Below are 19,733 nucleotides of genomic sequence, written 5' to 3' on the forward strand. Positions count from 1 at the left end.
ACATACTAATAAAAATCAGAAATTAAAAGTTTTTTAAAAACATAAAAGCATCATAAAATATGAAATTCTTAGGAATAAATATGACAAAAATTGTGAAAGACCTATATGATGAAAACGCTATGAAACACTGTTGAGAGAAATTAAAGTCCTACATAAGTGGAGTGGTGTACGTTGTTTGTTGGCCAGAAAACTCAATATTGAGATGTTAGTTCTCTCCAAGTTGACCTATAGATTCAACACATTTCCGAAGAAAATCTTTGCAGGCTTTTAATTTTTATTTTTTTGTAGAAGTTGACAGATTGATAAAATTGATATGGAAAGGCAAAGAACCATAGGCAAAACAGCTTTGAAAAAAGAAAGTTATGGGTCTGATTTCAAATTACAGTAATCAAGATAGTTGTGGTATTGGGATTAAGGTAGATAGGTAGATCAGTGGAACAGAATAGAGTATGTAAAATTTGACCCACATATGTATGGACAACTGATTTGCAACAAAAGTGCAAAGGCAAGTCAATGGAGAAAGGATTCTCTTTTAAACAAATGGTCCTGGAGCAACTAGATATCCAGCTACAAAACAAATGAACTTCAATTTATACCTTGCTCCATGTACAAAAATTAACTCAAAATAAGTCACAGACCTAAGTGCATGACCTAAAACTATAAAACTTCTGGAAGACAATAATAGAAGAAAATCTTTGGAGCTTTGCCATAAGCAAAGATTTCTTAGACAAGACACCAACTCAAGATCTGTAAAAGAACAAATTAGACTTTATCAAAATTTGAAGCTTGTACTTTTTGAAATAGTGTTAAGAGAATGAGAAGACAAGTCACACTCAGAGGATATATTTGCAAGTCATATATCTGGTAAAGGACATATTTGCAGAATATATAAAGAACTCTAAAAATTCAGTACAGGTATTCCCCACTTTTCAAAAGTTTGCTTTATGCCACTTCGCTTTTACGAAAGACGTATGTTAGTACCTGTTTTCACAAACCAAGAGAAATCGAAAGAAGATTTTTGGTTTTACAAAAAAAAAGGTGAAAAGCAAAAACAGCATTCAAGTGTTTGTTTTGTAGCAGCCATTATAGAGGCATCTTGCACCCCAGGCAGTGAGAGTGGCCCCACCAAGCTCCTTCCCCAGACACTACACTCAGCATCTCAGTATCAAGCCACCATGGCTTTGAACTGTGCTTGTGAGCATCTGTGATTTATCTCGATTTATATTGTGCATGTGTTAGTAAGATGTGTTCTAAAGTAATTGCTGCCTCACTTTATGGCATTTCTGTTTACAAAAGGTTTCATAGGAATGCTCTACTTTCAGATAGCAGGGTAAATAAAAAAGCTGTAATAAAAAAGCAACCCAATATAAAAATGGGCAAAATATTTCAACAGACACTTCACCAGTGAAGATATATAAATGGAAAATAAGCACATGAAAATATGATTAACATCATTAATCATTAGGAAAACGCAAACTAAAACCACAACAAAATACTATTCCCCACCCATTACTATGGCTAAAATTGAAGACTGAAGTCTTTGCAAGGATATGGAAGAACGGTAGCTCTCTTATACCGCTGATGGTAATGTAATATGGTACATACACTTCGGAAAACAGTTTTGCAGTTTCTTTCTTTCTTTTTTTTTTTAAGTATGAGATATTTTATCCTTAATAAATTTTTTTTAATTTATTTATTTTTGGCTGCGTTGGGTCTTAGTTGTGGCACGCAGGATCTTCATTGTGGCCCATGGGCTTCTCTCTAGTTGTGGCACGAGGGCTCTTCACTGCAGCACGTGGGCTCTGAAGTTGTGGTGTGTGGGCTGTCTAGTTGAGGCCTGTGGGCTCAGCAGTTGGGGCATGTGGGCTTATTTCCCCCATGGCCTGTGTTCCCTGACCAGGAATCGAACCTGCATCCCCTGCATTGGAAAGCAGATTCCTAACCACTGGACCACCAGGGACAATTCCCAGTGTGGCAGTTTCTTAAAACGTTAAACATGTACATACCATATCCAGTCATTTTGCTCCTAGGTAAATGAAAGCATATGTCCTTACCAATACTTGGGCATAGATGTTCATAGCAGCCTTATTTTTAGTAGCTAAACCTGGAAATAATTCAATGTCCATCAACAGGTAAGTGGGTAAACTGCTGTATTCATACAATGAACTACTGTTCAGCAGTGAAAAGGGATGAACTGTCAATATATCATGGATGAATCTCAGAATCGTTATTCTGAGTGAAAGAAGCTAGACAAAATGTACAGTTTTAATAATTCCATTTATGTGAAATTCTAGAAAATGCAAACTAATGTTAGTGGCAGAGAGCAGATTAATGGTTATTTGGAGATAGTGGGGACTGGGAGGAAGGGATTAGAGCTGTAAGAATCTTTGGGAAGTGATGGATATGTGATATGTTCATTATCTTGATTGTGGCAGTTGTTTCAGAGGTGTGTACATATGTGAGAATATATCAAATTGAACAGTTTATTGTATGTTGGCCATACTACAATAAAAATACATAAAAACTGTCTTCTGTCTTTGCTGTCTGACCACCACTGCTAACACATCTAAGACTAGTTCCTAAGTTTGCAGGATCTTAGGACCCAGCTAGGACTCTTAAAAATATTGAGTTCCAGGCCTCAGAATTACTAGGATGGGGCTAAGGAATCTGTAATTTTAACAAACACTCCAGGTGATTTTTCTTATTACTCAAGCTTGGAAAGCACTTGTCCCACATTAAGTTAATTCCACTTTGGTCATCTGAACCTATTTCCATATATGAGAAAGGGATGTTAGGTTTCCAGTGTTAACAGAAAGGCCTAGCCATAAAACACTTGATTATGCTTTTGCTATGGTCAGATGAGATCATTTAGAATTGAACAAAATTTTTTTTCATCATATGTAATATATTGAGGTCAGCCTGAAGTAACAGAATGGAAATCTCTGAATAGTCCCAACATTAGTGACTATTACATCAAAGAGTAAAAAAGAATTATTATATACTTTTTTTTTCTCTTTCCCTTTTTTTATTTCTTTTTTTTAACATCTTTATTGAGGTATAATTGCTTTACAATAGTGTGTTAGTTTCTGCTTTATAACAAAGTGAATCAGTTATACATATACATATGTTCCCATATGTCTTCCCTCTTGCGTCTCCCTCCCTCCCACCTTCCCTATCCCACCCCTCCAGGCTGTCACAAAGCACCGAGCCAATATCCCTGTGCCATGCGGCTGCTTCCCACTGGCTATCTACCTTACTACGTTTGTTAGTGTGTATATGTCCATGACTCTCTCTCGCCCTGTCACAGCTCACCCTTCCCCCTCCCCATAACCTCAAGTCCGTTCTCCAGTAGGTCTGCGTCTTTATTCCTGTCTTACCCCTAGGTTCTTCATGACATTTTCTTTCCTTAAATTCCATATATATGTGTTAGCATAGGTATTTGTCTTTTTCTTTCTGACTTACTTCACTCTGTATGACAGACTCTAGGTCTATCCACCTCATTACAAATAGCTCAATTTCGTTTCTTTTTATGGCTGAGTAATATTCCATTGTATATATGTACCACATCTTCTTTATCCATTCATCCAATTATGGGCACTTAGGTTGTTTCCATCTCCGGGCTATTGTAAATAGAGCTGCAATGAACATTTTGGTACGTGACTCTTTTTGAATTTTGGTTTTCTCAGGGTATATGCCCAGTAGTGGGATTGCTGGGTCATATGGTAGTTCTATTTGTAGTTTTTTAAGGAACCTCCATACTGTTCTCCATAGTGGCTGAACCAATTCACATTCCCACCAGCAGTGCAAGAGTGTTCCCTTTTCTCCACACCCTCTCCAACATTTATTGTTTCTAGATTTTTTGATCATGGCCATTCTGACTGGTGTGAGATGATATCTCATTGTAGTTTTGATTTGCATTTCTCTAATGATTAATGATGTTGAGCATTCTTTCATGTGTTTGTTGGCAGTCTGTATATCTTCTTTGGAGAAATGTCTATTTAGGTCTTCTGCCCATTTTTGGATTGGGTTGTTTGTTTTTTTGTTATTGAGCTGCATGAGCTGCTTGTAAATTTTGGAGATTTAATCCTTTGTCGGTTGCTTCATTTGCAAATATTTTCTCCCATTCTGAGGGTTGTCTTTTGGTCTTGTTTATGGTACCTTTGCTGTGCAAAAGCTTTGAAGTTTCATTAGGTCCCATTTGTTTATTTTTGTTTTTATTTCCATTACTCTAGGAGGTGGGTCAGAAAGGATCTTTCTGTGATTTATGTCATAGAGTGTTCTGCCTATGTTTTCCTCTAAGAGTTTGATAGTTTCTGGCCTTACATTTAGGTCTTTAATCCATTTTGAGCTTATTTTTGTGTATGGTGTTAGGGAGTGATCTAATCTCATACTTTTACATGTACCTGTCCAGTTTTCCCAGCACCACTTATTGAAGAGGCTGTCCTTTCTCCACTGTACATTCCTGCCACCTTTATCAAAGATAAGGTGTCCATATGTGCGTGGGTTTATCTCTGGGCTTTGTATCCTGTTCCATTGATCTATCTTTCTGTTTTTGTGTCAGTACCATACTGTCTTGATTACTGTAGCTTTGTAGTATAGTCTGAAGTCAGGGAGCCTGATTCTTCCAGCTCCTTTTTTCGTTCTCAAGATTGCTTTGGCTATTCGGGGTCTTTTGTGTTTCCATACAAATTGCGAAATTTTTTGTTCTAGTTCTGTGAAAAATGCCAGTGGTAGTTTGATAGGGATTGCATTGAATCTATAGATTGCTTTGGGTAGTAGAGTCATTTTCACAATGTTGATTCTTCCAATCCAAGAACATGGGATATCTCTCCATCTATTTGTATCATCTTTAATTTATTTCATCAGTGTCTTATAATTTTCTGCATACAGGTCTTTTGTCTCCTTAGGTAGGTTTATTCCTAGATATTTTATTCTTTTGGTTGCAGTGGTAAATGGGAGTGTTTTCTTGATTTCACTTTCAGATTTTTCATCATTAGTATATAGGAATGCCAGAGATTTCTGTGCATTAATTTTGTATCCGGCTACTTTACCAAATTCATTGATCAGCTCTAGTAGTTTTCTGGTAGCATCTTTAGGATTCTCTATGTATAGTATCATGTCATCTGCAAACAGTGACAGCTTTACTTCTTCTTTTCCAATTTGGATTCCTTTTATTTCCTTTTCTTCTCTGATTGCTGTGGCTAAAACTTCCAAAACTATGTTGAATAAGAGTGGTGAGAGTGGGCAACCTTGTCTTGTTCCTGATCTTAGTGGAAATGCTTTCAGTTTTTCACCATTGAGGATGATGTTTGCTGTGGGCTTGTCCTATATGGCCTTTATTATGTTGAGGAAAGTTCCCTCTATGCCTACTTTCTGCAGGGTTTTTATCATAAATGGGTGTTGAATTTTGTCAAAAGCTTTCTCTGCATCTATTGAGATGATCATATGGTTTTTCTCCTTCAATTTGTTAATATGGTTTATCACATTGATAGATTTGCATATATTGAAGAATCCTTGCATTCCTGGAGTAAACCCCACTTGATCATGGTGTATGATCCTTTTAATGTGTTCTTGGATTCTGTTTGCTAGTATTTTGTTGAGGATTTTTGCATCTATGTTCATCAGTGATATTGGCCTGTAGTTTTCTTTGTGCCATCCTTATCTGGTTTTGGTATCAAGGTGATGGTGGCCTCGTAGAAGGAATTTGGGAGTGTTCCTCCCTCTGCTATATTTTGGAAGAGTTTGAGAAGGATAGGTGTTAGCTCTTCTCTAAATGTTTGATAGAATTCGCCTGTGAAGCCATCTGGTCCTGGGCTTTTGTTTGTTGGAAGATTTTTAATCACAGTTTCAATTTCAGTGCTTGTGATTGGTCTGTTCATATTTTCTATTTCTTCCTGCTTCAGTCTTGGCAGGTTGTGCATTTCTAAGAATTTGTCCATTTCTTCCAGATTGTCCATTTTATTGGCATAAAGTTGCTTGTAGTAATCTCTCATGATCTTTTGTATTTCTGCAGTGTCAGTTGTTACTTCTCCTTTTTCATTTCTAATTCTATTGATTTGAGTCTTCTCTGTTTTTTTCTTGATGAGTCTGGCTAGTGGTTTATCTATTTTGTTTATCTTCTCAAAGAACCAGCTTTTAGTTTTATTGATCTTTGCTATTGTTTCCTTCATTTCTTTTTCATTTATTTCTGATCTGATTTTTATGATTTCTTTCCTTCTGCTAACTTTGGGGTTTTTTGTTCTTCTTTCTCTAATTGCTTGAGGTGCAAGGTTAGGTTGTTTATTCGAGATGTTTCCTGCTTCTTAAGGTGGGCTTGTATTGCTATAAACTTCCCCCTTAGAACTGCTTTTGCTGCATCCCATAGGTTTTGGGTCATTGTGTCTCCATTGTCATTTGTTTCTAGGTATTTTTTTATTTCCTCTTTGATTTCTTCAGTGATCACTTCATTATTAAGTAGTGTATTGTTTAGCCTCCATGTATTTGTATTTTTTACAGATCTTTTCCTGTAATTGATATCTAGTCTCATGGTGTTGTGGTCAGAAAAGATACTTGATACAATTTCAATTTTCTTAAATTTACCAAGGCTTGATATGTGACCCAAGATATGATCTATCCTGGAGAATGTTCCATGAACACTTGAGAAAAATGTGTATTCTGTTGTTTTTGGATGGAGTGTCCTATAAATATCAATTAAGTCCATCTTTTTTAATGTATCATTTAAAGCTTGTGTTTCCTTATTTATTTTCATTTTGGATGATCTGTCCATGGGTGAAAGTGGGGTGTTTAAGTCCCCTACTATGAATGTGTTATTGTCGATTTCCCCTTTTATGGCTGTTAGTATTTGCCTTATGTATTGAGGTGCTCCTAGGTTGGGTGCATAAATATTTACAGTTGTTATATCTTCTTCTTGGATCAATCCCTTGATCATTATGTAGTGTCCTTCTTTGTCTCTTTTAATAGTCCTTATTTTAAAGTCTATTTTGTCTGATACGAGAATTGCTACTCCAGCTTTCTTTTGGTTTCCATTTGCATGGAATATCTTTTTCCATCCCCTTACTTTCAGTCTGTATATGTCTCTAGGTCTGAAGTGGGTCTCTTGTAGACAGCATATATAAGGGTCTTGTTTTTGTATCCATTCAGCCAATCTGTGTCTTTTGGTGGGAGCATTTAGTCCATTTGCATTTAAGGTAATTATCGATATGTATGTTCCTATTCCCATTTTCTAAATTGTTTTGGGTTCGTTATTATAGGTCTTTTCCTTCTCTCGTGTGTCTTGTCTAGAGAAGTTCCTTTAGCATTTGTTGTAAAGCTGGTTTGGTGGTGCTGAACTCTCTCAGCTTTTGCTTGTCTGTAAAGGTTTTAACTTCTCCATCAAATCTGAATGAGATCCTTGCTGGGTAGAGTAGTCTTGGCTGCAGGTTTTTCTCCTTCATGACTTTCACTATGTCCTGTCACTCCCTTCTGGATTGTAGGGTTTCTGCTGAGAGATCAGCTGTTAACCTTATGGGGATTCCCTTGTGTGTTATTCATTGTTTTTCCCTTGCTGCTTTTAATATGCTTTCTTTGTATTTAATTTTTGACAGTTTGATTAATATGTGTCTTGGCGTATTTCTCCTTGTATTTATCTTGTATGGGACTCTCTGTGCTTCCTGGACTTGATTAACTATTTCCTTTCCCATATTAGGGAAGTTTTCAACTATAATCTCTTCAAATATTTTCTCAGTCCCTTTCTTTTTCTCTTCTTCTTCTGGAACCCCTTTAATTCGAATGTTGGTGCGTTTAATGTTGTCCCAGAGGTCTCTGAGACTGTCCTCAGTTCTTTTCATTCTTTTTTCTTTATTCTGCTCTGCAGTAGTTATTTCCACTATTTTATCTTCCAGATCACTTATCCGTTCTTCTGCCTCAGTTATTCTGCTATTGATCCCATCTAGAGTACTTTTAATTTCATTTATTGTGTTGTTCATTGTTGCTTGTTTCATCTTTATTTCTTCTAGGTCCTTGTTAACTGTTTCTTGCATTTTGTCCATTCTATTTCCAAGATTTTGGATCATCCTTACTATCATTATTCTGAATTCTTTTTCAGGTAGACTGCCTATTTCCTCTTCATTTGTTAGGTCTGGTACATTTTTATCTTGCTCCTTTATCTGCTGTGTGTTTTTCTGTCTTCTCATTTTGCTTATCTTACTGTGTTTGGGGTCTCCTTTTTGCAGACTGCAGGTTCGTAGTTCCTGCTGTTTTTGATGTCTGTCTCCAGTGGCTAAGGTTGGTTCAGTGTGTTGTGTAGGCTTCCTGGTGTAGGGGACTAGTGCCTGTGTTGTGGTGGATGAGGCTGGATCGTGTCTCTGTAGTGGGCAGGTTCACGTCTGGTGGTGTGTTTTTGGGGTGTCTGTGGCCTTATTATGATTTTAGGCAGCCTCTCTGCTAATGGGTGGGGTTGTGTTCCTGTTTTGCTAGTTGTTTGGCATAGGTTGTTCAGCACTGTGGCTTGCTGGTCGTTGAGTGAAGCTGGGTGCTGGTGTTGAGATGGAGGTCTGTGGGAGGTTTTCACCGTTTGATATTATGTGGAGCTGGGAGGTCTCTTGTTGACCAGTGTCCTGAAGTTGGCTCTCCTACCTCAGAGGCAGAGCCCTGACTCCTGGCTGGAGCACCAAGAGACTTTCATCCACATGGCTTTCTGTAGCTTGGACTTTTCCTGGGCTAAATCCAAGGTACTAGCGGGGCTATGTTCCTTTCTGGAGATTCTAGGGGAGAGACCTTTTAGGGTTGGTGGAGTTCTCACCTCACATCACTCTGATCTATATACTTTTTAAAAAATAAATAAATTTTTCATTCATTTATTTTTGGCTGCGTTGAGTCTTTCATTGCCATGCACGGGCTTTCTGTAGTTGTGGCGAGTGGGGGACTACTCTTGGTTGTGGTGTGCGGGCTTCTCATTGTGGTGGCTTCTCTTGCTGCAGAGCAGGGGGGCTCTAGGTGCACAGGCTCAGTAGTTGTGGCATGCAGGCTCTAGAGCACAGGCTCAGTAGTTGTACACAGGCTTAGCTGCTCCGCAGCCTGTGGGATCTTCCCAGACCAGGGATCGAACCCGTGTCCCCTGCATTGGCAGGTGGATTCTTAACCACTGCACCACCAGGGTAGTCCCGAGTATTATATACTTTTTGACAAGTCACATCTGTATATGTTGTTAGTGAAGAAAAAATTTTGTATCCTATATATTAAGAAGCTGTAAAATAACACAAGTTGGGAGAAGAGAAATAAGATGAATAGAAGAACACTGTTATTCTCTACATGTTCTTTAAATGGATGTAGCAAGAGCCTTTTATAAAAGTTTTATAAAACTCTGGGAAAAACAGGCTGACCTTCTCATTGCCCCCTTTCCAAAGACGTCAAACAAGAGGAAATTATAGAATAAGTCTGTCTAAATTTTAAATGGTTCAGTTATCAGAAGACTTTAGAGAGCAAGTTTTCCACAAATTATCCTTGTGCTGTTTGGTCTTGATTTTTTTTAGAGGGTTGGTGAGCCAACATGTAATTAATCACTTTTTTTGGTTGTTGGCTTGTAAGGAAATGAAACTGGAACTTTCCCTTTGGGTTTATTGTTCTTTTTTTGGTGTTTCTTAGTGCTGCAGTATGTAACATAAGAAACTTAGATGGGTGCTTAGTGGTAATGTGGATACAACAATGTGAAAGAAGTATTTTTTTTAAGTCATCTTATATATTTTGTACTGTTATGGTCCCTGTGTACACTCCAGGTCTCAGATACCACCAGCATTACTATGAAAGTCTTACAGTCAGAAGTTGTTAGAACATCCCTTGTCAGTGGATGGGGTTACTCATCAAGTGGCAGTATCCACTTCTTACCAGTTCTTATTGTTTCTTCCTCCAAAATCTAGTTTGGATTGATTATTCCTTCCCCGAAGCTGCTACCGCAATCAGTGAATAGGAACAGACCCATCTTATCTTGTAAATAAGGGGTAGGAACACCCTTCCAACTAGCTTCACTTCTTTGGGCTCTGTTCCATCTGTGTAGTGAACTACCTTCCCTGTGGCAATTGGACACTATTTTATTTATTTATTTTTAAAAATTTTTAATTTAATTAATTTATTTTTTTGGTGCTTTATAAATAAATAAAGATTTTATTTATTCTTCGTTGCTGCACGCGGGCTTTCTCTAGTTGCGGCCAGCGGGGCTACTCTTTATTGAGGTGCGCGGCCTCCTCATTGCAGTGTCTGCTCTTGTTGCGGAGAATGGGCTCTAGGCAGGCGGGCTTCAGTAGTTGTGGCTCGCAGGCTCTAGAGCGCAGGCTCAGTAGTTGTGGCGCACAGGCTTAGTTGCTCTGCGTCACGTGGGATCTTCCTGGACCAGGGCTCGAACCCGTGTCCCCTGCATTGGCAGGCGGATTCTTAACCTCTGCACCACCAGGGAAGCCCTGAACACTATTTTAAAAATTAAGCATTACAATGACTAATTACTGTCATTATTAAAAGTTCATATAAAGTTTAAAGACAAACACCTGTATGTCAGCAGGCACCTTCCTTTAACTTTTATTAATTTGAAATCGTTTTTCCATTTTTAAGCAGAACAGAAGATTCCCCTTAAACCTATGAAGATTTTAAAAATATACATCCGTCTGCATCTGAGCCCTGTCTCTTCCCTCCTCCCAAAGCACAGACCTCAAGGATGGCCGTTGTTCTACCTTAATGGTAACAATTAATAAAAAAGATATTAAGTTCCAAAAAACTAAACGCTTTGGTTTTGGTATTTAGGATACCTATGCTGGCCTAAAAATGAGTCGAGAAGTGTTCCATCCTCCCCTGTTTTCTGAAAGAGTTTGTGTAGGATTGTACTGTGGTTTGAATTGTGTTCCCCCAAAAGATAGGTTGAAGTTCTAACCCCTATACCTCAGAATGTGACCTTTGGAAACAGGGTCATTAGAGATATAATGTTAAGATGAAGTCATAATTAAGGTAGACCATAATCCAGTATGACTGATATCATTATAAGAAGAGACACTGGCATGCAAGGGGAGAATGTTGTGTGAAAACAGAGGCAGAGATTGAAGTACTACAGCTGCAAACCAAGGAACACCAAGGATTGCTGGCAAAGCACCAGAAGGTAGGATTAGGCAAGGAAGGATTCTCCCCTGTGGGTTTCAGAGTGAGTGTAGCCCTGCCAACACCCTGATTTTGGACTTCTAGCCTCCAGAGCTGTGAGGCAAATTCTGTTGTTTAAACAGTCACCTAGTTTGTGGTACTTTGTTATGGCAGCCCTAGGAAACTAACATTGTATTAGGAAACTAATACTGTATTTTTTTCTTTCAAGTTTGATAGAATTCATCCAGTGAAATTGGATGCAGAGTTTTCTTTGTGGGAAGATTTTAAATTTTGAATTCAATTTCTCTAAGAAATATTGGGCTGTATAGATTTTCTGTTTGTTCTTGTATCTATTTTGGTAACATAAATATCAAGGAATTTGTTCATTTCATCTAAGTTATTGAATTTATTGGCATAAAGTTGAGTTGCTTATAATATTTTTTGATGTCTGTAGGATCTGTAATTATGTTTCCTCTTTTCTTCCTCGTATTGGTTATTTGTGTCTTTTTATTTTCTTTCATCAGTCTGGCTTAGGGTTTCTCAACTGGGGGCAGTTTTGCACCCTCCCTCCTGGGGGTGTGGGGCATTTGGCAATATCTGGAGACATTTTCAGTTATTACAACTTGGGGCATCCAGTGGGTGGAGGCCAGGGATGCTGCTGAACTAAACATCCTGCCATGCACAAGACAGCCTCTCACAACAGAGACTCATCCAGTCCACAGTGTCACTAGTGCTGAAGTTGGGAAACCTGTTCTAGGGCTTACAGTGTACACCTTCTACTTTCGAATATTATGCCACTTCATGTTTAATATAAGCAGCTTCCAATACAGTATTTCCACTCATCCCCTTCCATCCTTTATGCTATTATGGGCATACATTTTACTTCCATTTATATTATAAACCCCACAGTGCATGGGATTTTGCTTTAAACAGTCTATTAAGGAAATTTTTTTTTAATTAATTAATTTATATTTTATTTTTGGCTGTGTTGGGTCTTTGTTTCTGTGTGAGGGCTTTCTCCAGTTGCGGTGAGCGGGGGCCACTCTTCATCGCGGTGTGCGGGCCTCTCACTATCGTGGCCTCTCTTGTTGCGGAGCACAGGCTCCGGACGCGCAGGCTCAGTACTTGTGGCTCACGGGCCTAGTTGTTCCGTGGCATGTGGGATCTTCCCACACCAGGGCTCGAACCTGCGTCCCCTGCATTGGCAGGCAGATTCTCAACCACTGCGCCACCAGGGAAGCCCTAAGGAAATTTTTAAATGAGGAAAAAATACCTAGTTGTTGTTCATATATTTTTAGCACTCTTCATTTTTTGTATAGATCCAAATTCCCATTGGTGTTTTTTCTTTCCACATGAAGAACTGCTCTAACGTGTCTTGAAGTGTATGTCTGCCAGTGACATAGTCTCTCAGCTTTTGTTTGAAAAACTGTATTTTGTCTTCATTTTTCAAGTACATTTTGGCTTAGTATAGAATTCTCCATTGACAGTTTTAAAAAATATTCTAAGATATCATTCCACTGTTTCCTTATTTGCCTAGATTATAATAAGAAATAAAACTATTGTTTACAAATATACGGCTTTAAAAAATCTGTATACTTTAGAATAGTATTTCATTATTATTGAACAAAATAACTTAAAATTTGATGCACTGTGCTTAGATTTTATAAACAGACCTGTTGTGGTTTTTTCCTCTTTTTCCCTTTCCTTTTTCCCCCCTTCACTTATAAAAAGTGTTTTTTGGGGCAGGTTATTTCTCTGTTTCCTCATCTGTAAAATTGGGCTACCAGTGATTCTCATAGGTTCGTTGTGAAAGTTAAAAGAGAAAAAGAAAGAAAAATGAAAACCAAATGTCTACAACTTGAAGGTATTCATAAACATGATAGCATGGTACACAGGTATCTTCCTCCTCATCCACCTTCAGCTCTCCTGACCTCAAGGCCCACGCGTGGCAGCAGATCAGTGGGAGCCCCCAGTCTGAGTCTTGTCCTGCCTCATGGCAGCAGCTTTGTGGAGACATACTCCTGCCGTCCACACACTGTCCAGAAGCCACAGGCAAACTGAGGAGCCCTGGCTGGACCATGACTGAGCACTGTTGCCACTGCTTATGATTTCTGCTCCTACCAATAGTTTACATGTTGATTTTAAATAAATCTCATGTTTTACCCAAGCAAGGTTGGAAGATATTCTTCCAGTATACTTTCATCTGTTAATTTAAATTATCTGAACATAGTAAAAATCCATGACATTATATTTTACATGATTTGCATTTTCCACTTTTCAGCTCTGCTGACCAGCTATGGTATTTAACACATTTACATATTAGGAAAATTTTAGACATAATTAACAGTTTTGGGTGGTGGGGCTTGTAATCAACAGTAAAAATAATTCTTTCCCATGGCTCTAATTACCTTAGAATATACAATAATGATATTCACATTAAAGAATGCATTCATTAAAATGTTCCTTTCTGTCCAACAAGAGAATCTAACTGGGTATGGTAGACTTCTTTTTATAAATAACATTTTGCTTTCATTAAGAGTTAATAGATCTGCTGGGACTTCCCTGGTGGTCCAGTGGTTAGGACTCCACGCTTCCAATGCAGGGGGTGCAGGTTCGATCCCTGGTCAGGGAACTAAGATCCCACATGCCACGCCTAAGATCCCACATGCCACACACACAAAAAAAGTTGATCAATCTGCTATTTTTGGTCCCTACCTGGCCACAGGCAGCAGCACTCTGACAGCTGTTTTAAATATCCCCTCCTGGCCACAGGCAGCAGCACTCTGACAGCTGTTTTAAATATCCCCTCACGGTGTTGCCGTTCTTCTTCTCAGTGGGCCTTTGGAGTGACGCTGTGGGAGCTCATGACTCTGGGCCAAACACCCTATGTGGACATCGACCCGTTTGAGATGGCCGCGTACCTGAAAGACGGTTACCGAATAGCCCAGCCGATCAACTGTCCTGATGAACTGTAAGTTTTTTCTGAGCTTGAAGACATGGATTTCACTCCATTTACGACGTTTGGATAAAAGAAAAAGAACAGGTGTCCATACTTGTACAGAGACTTCCCTTTTGAGAATAATGCCTCTTTGGACTTGAATTATACTCCTGTAGAGAAACTACAAAGTCAGCCAGACTCATTCATTCTTTTTAAAGCATTTGACATTAGGACTTTTTGCATCTCAGATTTGTAGTGATTAATCTAATCCAAGAGACTTATGTACATAGTGAGAAAACACTGAACACTGTCAGTTTTCCTGTGTAGAGTGAGGACCTGCACAGGAGCCTTAAGCCTTTCTTAAGGATGAGCCTTAAGGACATCCTTAGTTATAAAGAGCCTTTCTCATTGCTGTTGTGCCTTGCCAGCTGGTGTGAACTGATATACGTATAAGGAAGATGTTCTGGTCTGGTGAGTGGGATAGTTCCTGTTTCCTGCTTTTATCACATAGCTAGTCTTCCCATATAATGGGATCGGAGTGGGCAGGAGGCTGTTCAGGGGTGATTGAGTCTCAGTTCCAGTATCCCCTGAAGGTTTTTTTTTTTTTTTTTTTTGCAGTATGCGGGCCTCTCACTGTTGTGGCCTCTCCCGTTGCGGAGCACAGGCTCCGGACGCGCAGGCTCAGCGGCCATGGCTCACGGGCCCAGCCGCTCCGCGGCATGTGGTATCTTCCCGGACCGGGGCACAAACCCGTGTCCCCTGCATTGGCAGGCGGACTCTCAACCACTGCGCCACCAGGGAAGCCGCCCTGAAGGTTTTTATACTGTGGCAAGGTGGCAGCTTTTGCACAGATTTTACTGTAGATCCAGGATTCTTACAGTTTAGTTAAAGGTTCCTCTTCTTCCAAGTTCTTTCTTTCAGAACTCAAATACAGTTGACCCTTGAACAATGTGGGTCCACTTACGTGTGGATTTTTTTCAGTGATAAATACTACAGTACTACATGGTCCATGGTTGGTTGAATATGCGGATGAGGGGGAACTGGGGATACGGAGGGCTAAACTATAAGTTATGCACAGATTTTTATGCAGAGAGTCGGCACCCCTCACCCCTGTGTTGCTTAAGAGTCAACTGTACAGGATAACACAGGTTATTATTTTGACTATGTTTTAGGTAGTTATATACAATCTCTATTTGCTGATATATTTTGACATGTTGCAGAATTGAAATCCACAGATATCATCCAGATAATTCATTTTAGCTCTGCCAACAGATAGTAATATTGATTGATTTTTTTAATATATCGTCCTCTCCACGCCCACATTTAGATAGACAACATAACTGGTATCATATTGACCAAAAGGTTAGGAGTACTATATCATCACTAGCCAAATTTTCTGGTCTTGTCACTCTGCAGATTTGCTGTGATGGCTTGTTGCTGGGCCTTAGATCCGGAGGAGAGGCCCAAGTTCCAGCAGCTGGTCCAGTGTCTCACAGAGTTCCATGCAGCCCTGGGGGCCTACGTCTGACTCCTCTCACAGTCTGCCAGCGTCAGGAGGAAGGAGCCTGCCAGGGCTCACTTGCAGCCGGTCACGGATGCCGCATACGCCACGCAACGCCGCAGAAGCACATTTGTCTTCCAGAGCACCGTGCCTTAGGAATGCTTTAGAATCGGAACTATCTAAGGCAGACTTAATGATGTCAAATATTTTCTAGATATCACTTTCATTAGGTTGAACTGAAAATGTTTTTGTAAATTTTTTGGCCAAAAATTTTTTTAAACATAGTTAACTTTGGACTAGGGGTACATTCTTACAAAATAAATAAACAGTTTTTAAAATTGTTTAAACACAGGTATTTGGAATAGCTACCTTAGTGCAACTGCTTTTTATTTTTTTTACTTCATCAAGGTAATGTAGGTGATTCACCTTTAAAGTTTTTTGTTTGTTTGTTTTAATATTTATCACTAGTCTTGGGAATGGTTTGTCTTCAAGATGCAGTACTTTTTCTTAGGAAAAGAAAAACAGAAAAAGATGTCGGTTTGCCTTGTACAGGAAAAGGCAATATTGGAGGAGGAACACTGAAAGAAAAGCTAGAGGGGAAAAAAAGAGAAAAATACTTATTAGAAACTGCCCTTCCATGGAGAATTGTTCTTTATTTTTTTAATGAAAAGGAGTTCTCCTTTCTTATTTTGGGGGAAGTAGGAGCTGAGTTCATTGAAACATCTTAATTTTGGCAGAACCTAGCATTTCTGTGAGCCAGAAGTGGGTTTGGGACAGGTCAGTAGTGAACAGTGGCGATCTTATTTATTTTTACTCTCTGGAAAAGGAGATAACACAATTCCAGAAAGTGAAATCTTGTTTCTAAGGTTAGGAATTCCTTTAATTGCACCTAGAATAGTGCCATGCACAGAATGGGTGCTTGAGTTGTTTTGAGTAAAAAAATGTAAACAGGTAGATTTTGTACCTGTCTTCAAGGCTGGCTTAAGTATAAAATGGTTTTTTAAAAACACCTGAGAAATTAAAGGATTTGTTTTATATTATGACAGTATTGAAAATATTGTTCATAATGAATGATTGGTTGTGTCTGGTAAGTCTTTGAACACACAACAGCTAGATAGCCCTGTTTCATTTCATGGGTGTCTCACTCAGACTCCCAAGCCCTAACACGAGTGCAGCTGACTCTGCTCAGCCTCCAGGTTCTAATAAAAAGTTGAGATTATTATTACAAGGAAGTATTACAGCACTGAAACTTTTCTCCAGAGCCATTAAATTCAGGGTATGTATATATTTATACTTGGCTAGAGTTGGCCTAAGGCAGAGTTGAATGGACCTCTTAAATAGCTAGGCATGCATGTGCCTGCCTCTGCTCCCATTCTCACAGGTACATAGGAGAGAATGCGTAGCAGTTGGAGGCTTTTGCTGTTCTTAAAGGAGCTTTATGAATCAGCAGCACATCTGGGAAAATAGCTCACATGATACGTGCTCTGTCACAAGCAGGCCAAGAGCGTGATCTTTCTGTATGCCATTTATTAACACTGGTTCTTTGGTTTTATGAAATACTCAGCCCCCTAAGGGGCCAGCTTTTTCAAAGCTCTTTGAACTTTGTAAGTTAGAGAAGTTTTGGTTGACAACCTGCAATCTTAGAAGGCATTCAGTCAACAAATATTTATTTATAGCGTTTATTATGTATTATTATGCACATGAAGTGAGTGGTTCCGCTCTAGCATCCCTTCCAACATTCAGTGCATTTTTTTAATATGTTCAGGTTAGTGCATTTTTTATATATCACAGTTCTGTGCACAAGATCGGTTCAAAGAAAAAAGTGCTGTCATTGACTTCTGTCCCAAATTACCATGTAGTAAGAGGTGCTCTCAGTTTGCTTGGATGTGTGGTGCCTTTAACCATATCTCTGTTTGTAAGCTGTTTTATTTTATGTATGTATATTTGTTTTAGAGGTGGTTTAAGACTTTAAATAGATTTTTCTTGCAGAACTACTTGGAGTCACTGACTTCAGTGAAAAGAGCAGTTACGAGATTTCCATGGCTGGGCTTTTTCCAGTGGTTTGTGAATATTACTGAATAGATTTTGTAGAAAATGTAATTTTTATAGTAAAGAAGCAAATTAGCAAAGCACTGATGTGGTATAAGCTGGCCCTAGTGACCAAGAGCTCTATTATATTCTCTCCTTTCTCGTAACACCCCCATTGTAAGAAAATTTTATTTATAGAAGTAAGGAGGATTGGGTTATTCATTCATTATGTATTTATTGAGCGCCAACTGTATATCTGGCCTTCAAGGTATGCAGGGAACAAGACATGATGTTCCTCCCTTTCTAGGTCTCACATTCTGGTTAGAAGAAGCAGATAATGAACATAAGTAAGATTTTGGTAAGTGCTATAAAAAAAAAAGTACAGAGTGGTATCAGAGAATAACTTTACATGTCTTTAGTCAGGCTTCTCTGAGCAGGTGGCATTTGAGCTGAGATCTGAGTAACAAAAAGCCACCTATGAGAAAATCCAGGCAGAAGGGACATAATTGCAGAAGCATTAAAGCAGGAATGAGCTGGCCTCCAGTGTCAGCCCTTCCTGTTCATCCTCCAGCTGCTGCCACTGGAAGAAGAGAACAGAGGCCAATGTGGCTAGAATGTAGTTAGGGAAGAGCTCTGGGAGATGTAGGAACAGACATTGGAGCAGGGTTGGGGGTGGTTGTAAGCCATGGGACACATTTATATTCTAAGTACAGTGGGATTTCATTCAAGGAGTTTTAAAATTTTTTTTAATTTAATTTTATTTTTTAACATCTTTATTGGAGTATAATTGCTTTACAATGGTGTATTAGTTTCTTAGTTACAATGGTTAGTTTCTTAGTTACAATGGTGTGTTAGAATCAGTTATACATATACATATATCCCCATATCTCCTCCCTCTTGTGTCTCCCTCCCACCCTCCCTATCCCACCCCTCTAGGTGGACACAAAGCACCGAGCTGATCTCCTTGTGCTATGCGGCTGTCAAGGAGTTTTTAAATAAGGGAGTGACGTGATCTGATTTGCAGTTTACAGATTATGCCAACATTTTTGTGAAGATTAGACTGTAGGGAGGCAAGGGTGGAGGCAATGAGACTATAAGAAACTTGCATAGTTTAGGAGAGCAAAGATAGTGGTTTTGGACTAATTAGAGTAGTGCAGGAGATTGGGAGGGGCAGATTGGACCTGGATCCATTGGATGTTGGAGGGTGGGGTGGAGAAGGAAAGAGAGTGATCAGGAATAACTAGTTGGTTTGGAGCTTGAACATATAGTCTGGCTGTATGGCCAAACTATATACTGAGATGGAAAAAAAAAAAACTAGGAGGAACAGGATTTTGCTTTAGCAGGGGGAATTAGTAATTTGTTGTAAGCCATGTTCGAGATGCCAATTGGTCATCTAAGTGGAGATTTTGAGTAGATAGATGAGAACCTGCAGCTCAGGGAGGAGGTCTCATTGAACATATAAATGTAGGAGTGTAACATACAGACCATATTTAAAGCCATGATATTGGATGAACTTGCTTCGGGAGCCAGTGTAGATGGAGAGGAGGTCTTGGGACGGGGTCCTGGTAACTCCAACTTTTAATGATCTAGTGAAGGAAGAATAAATAACAGAAAAAGAGAAGAAACCACTACAGTTGGAAAAAGCAACAACAAAAAAACAGGAAAAAAGGAAAGAAAGCATTTCAAAGTGGAAGAAGAAGCCTGTATGGGATTTGGCATTATGCAATTATTGACAGAAGCAGTAGGGATTGGAGCAAGTGGAAGTGTAAATACTAGGTGGGACAGTAGAGACCCTACTTGAAGTTTTGCTGTGAAGGGAAATGGAACAGAACTAGAGGAGATCAAAGAAGTATTGGGGTGGGGGGTTGTGGGGGCAGGCCGGGACATGTTTGTTTTCCAGGAAATGTTTCACTGGTGATGGGAATGAGCGAGCAGAGGGAGAAAAATCCCTTTGGGTGTGGAATACTCTTCGTTCTTGTCATTTGATCTGCAAGCATGAAAGCCTCTCCGCTCTAGCCACCAGCCTCTCGTTTTGGTAAAGGTTATGTTTTTATTGGGGGAAAATGCGAGGGTGAAGAGAGGTGGTACACAGAACTTTAAACGTTTCCATTATATGAAAACCTGCCTTTTTTGAGGTTGCTTCCTTAGGACCTGAGACCTGCCATGGTCTTG

The 19,733-nt window shown here is 39.2% G+C and overlaps 1 protein-coding gene across 2 annotated transcripts in view; it reads left to right on the forward strand.

The window, feature by feature from the left end:
• Positions 1-18,469, forward strand: part of RYK (receptor like tyrosine kinase) — a 102,727-nt gene extending 84,258 nt beyond the window's left edge. For both annotated transcript variants that reach the window (XM_079923072.1, XM_079923073.1), the window contains exons 14-15: positions 13,929-14,065; positions 15,449-18,469. In XM_079923072.1, coding sequence (XP_079779198.1) covers positions 13,929-14,065; positions 15,449-15,560 — 249 coding nt within the window. In that variant the 3' untranslated portion in view covers positions 15,561-18,469. The remainder of the gene's footprint in view (positions 1-13,928; positions 14,066-15,448) is intronic.
• Positions 18,470-19,733: the final 1,264 nt, after the last annotated feature.

This window comes from Stenella coeruleoalba, assembly GCF_951394435.1.
Source record: "Stenella coeruleoalba genome assembly, chromosome: 5".
Taxonomy (NCBI): domain Eukaryota; kingdom Metazoa; phylum Chordata; class Mammalia; order Artiodactyla; family Delphinidae; genus Stenella; species Stenella coeruleoalba.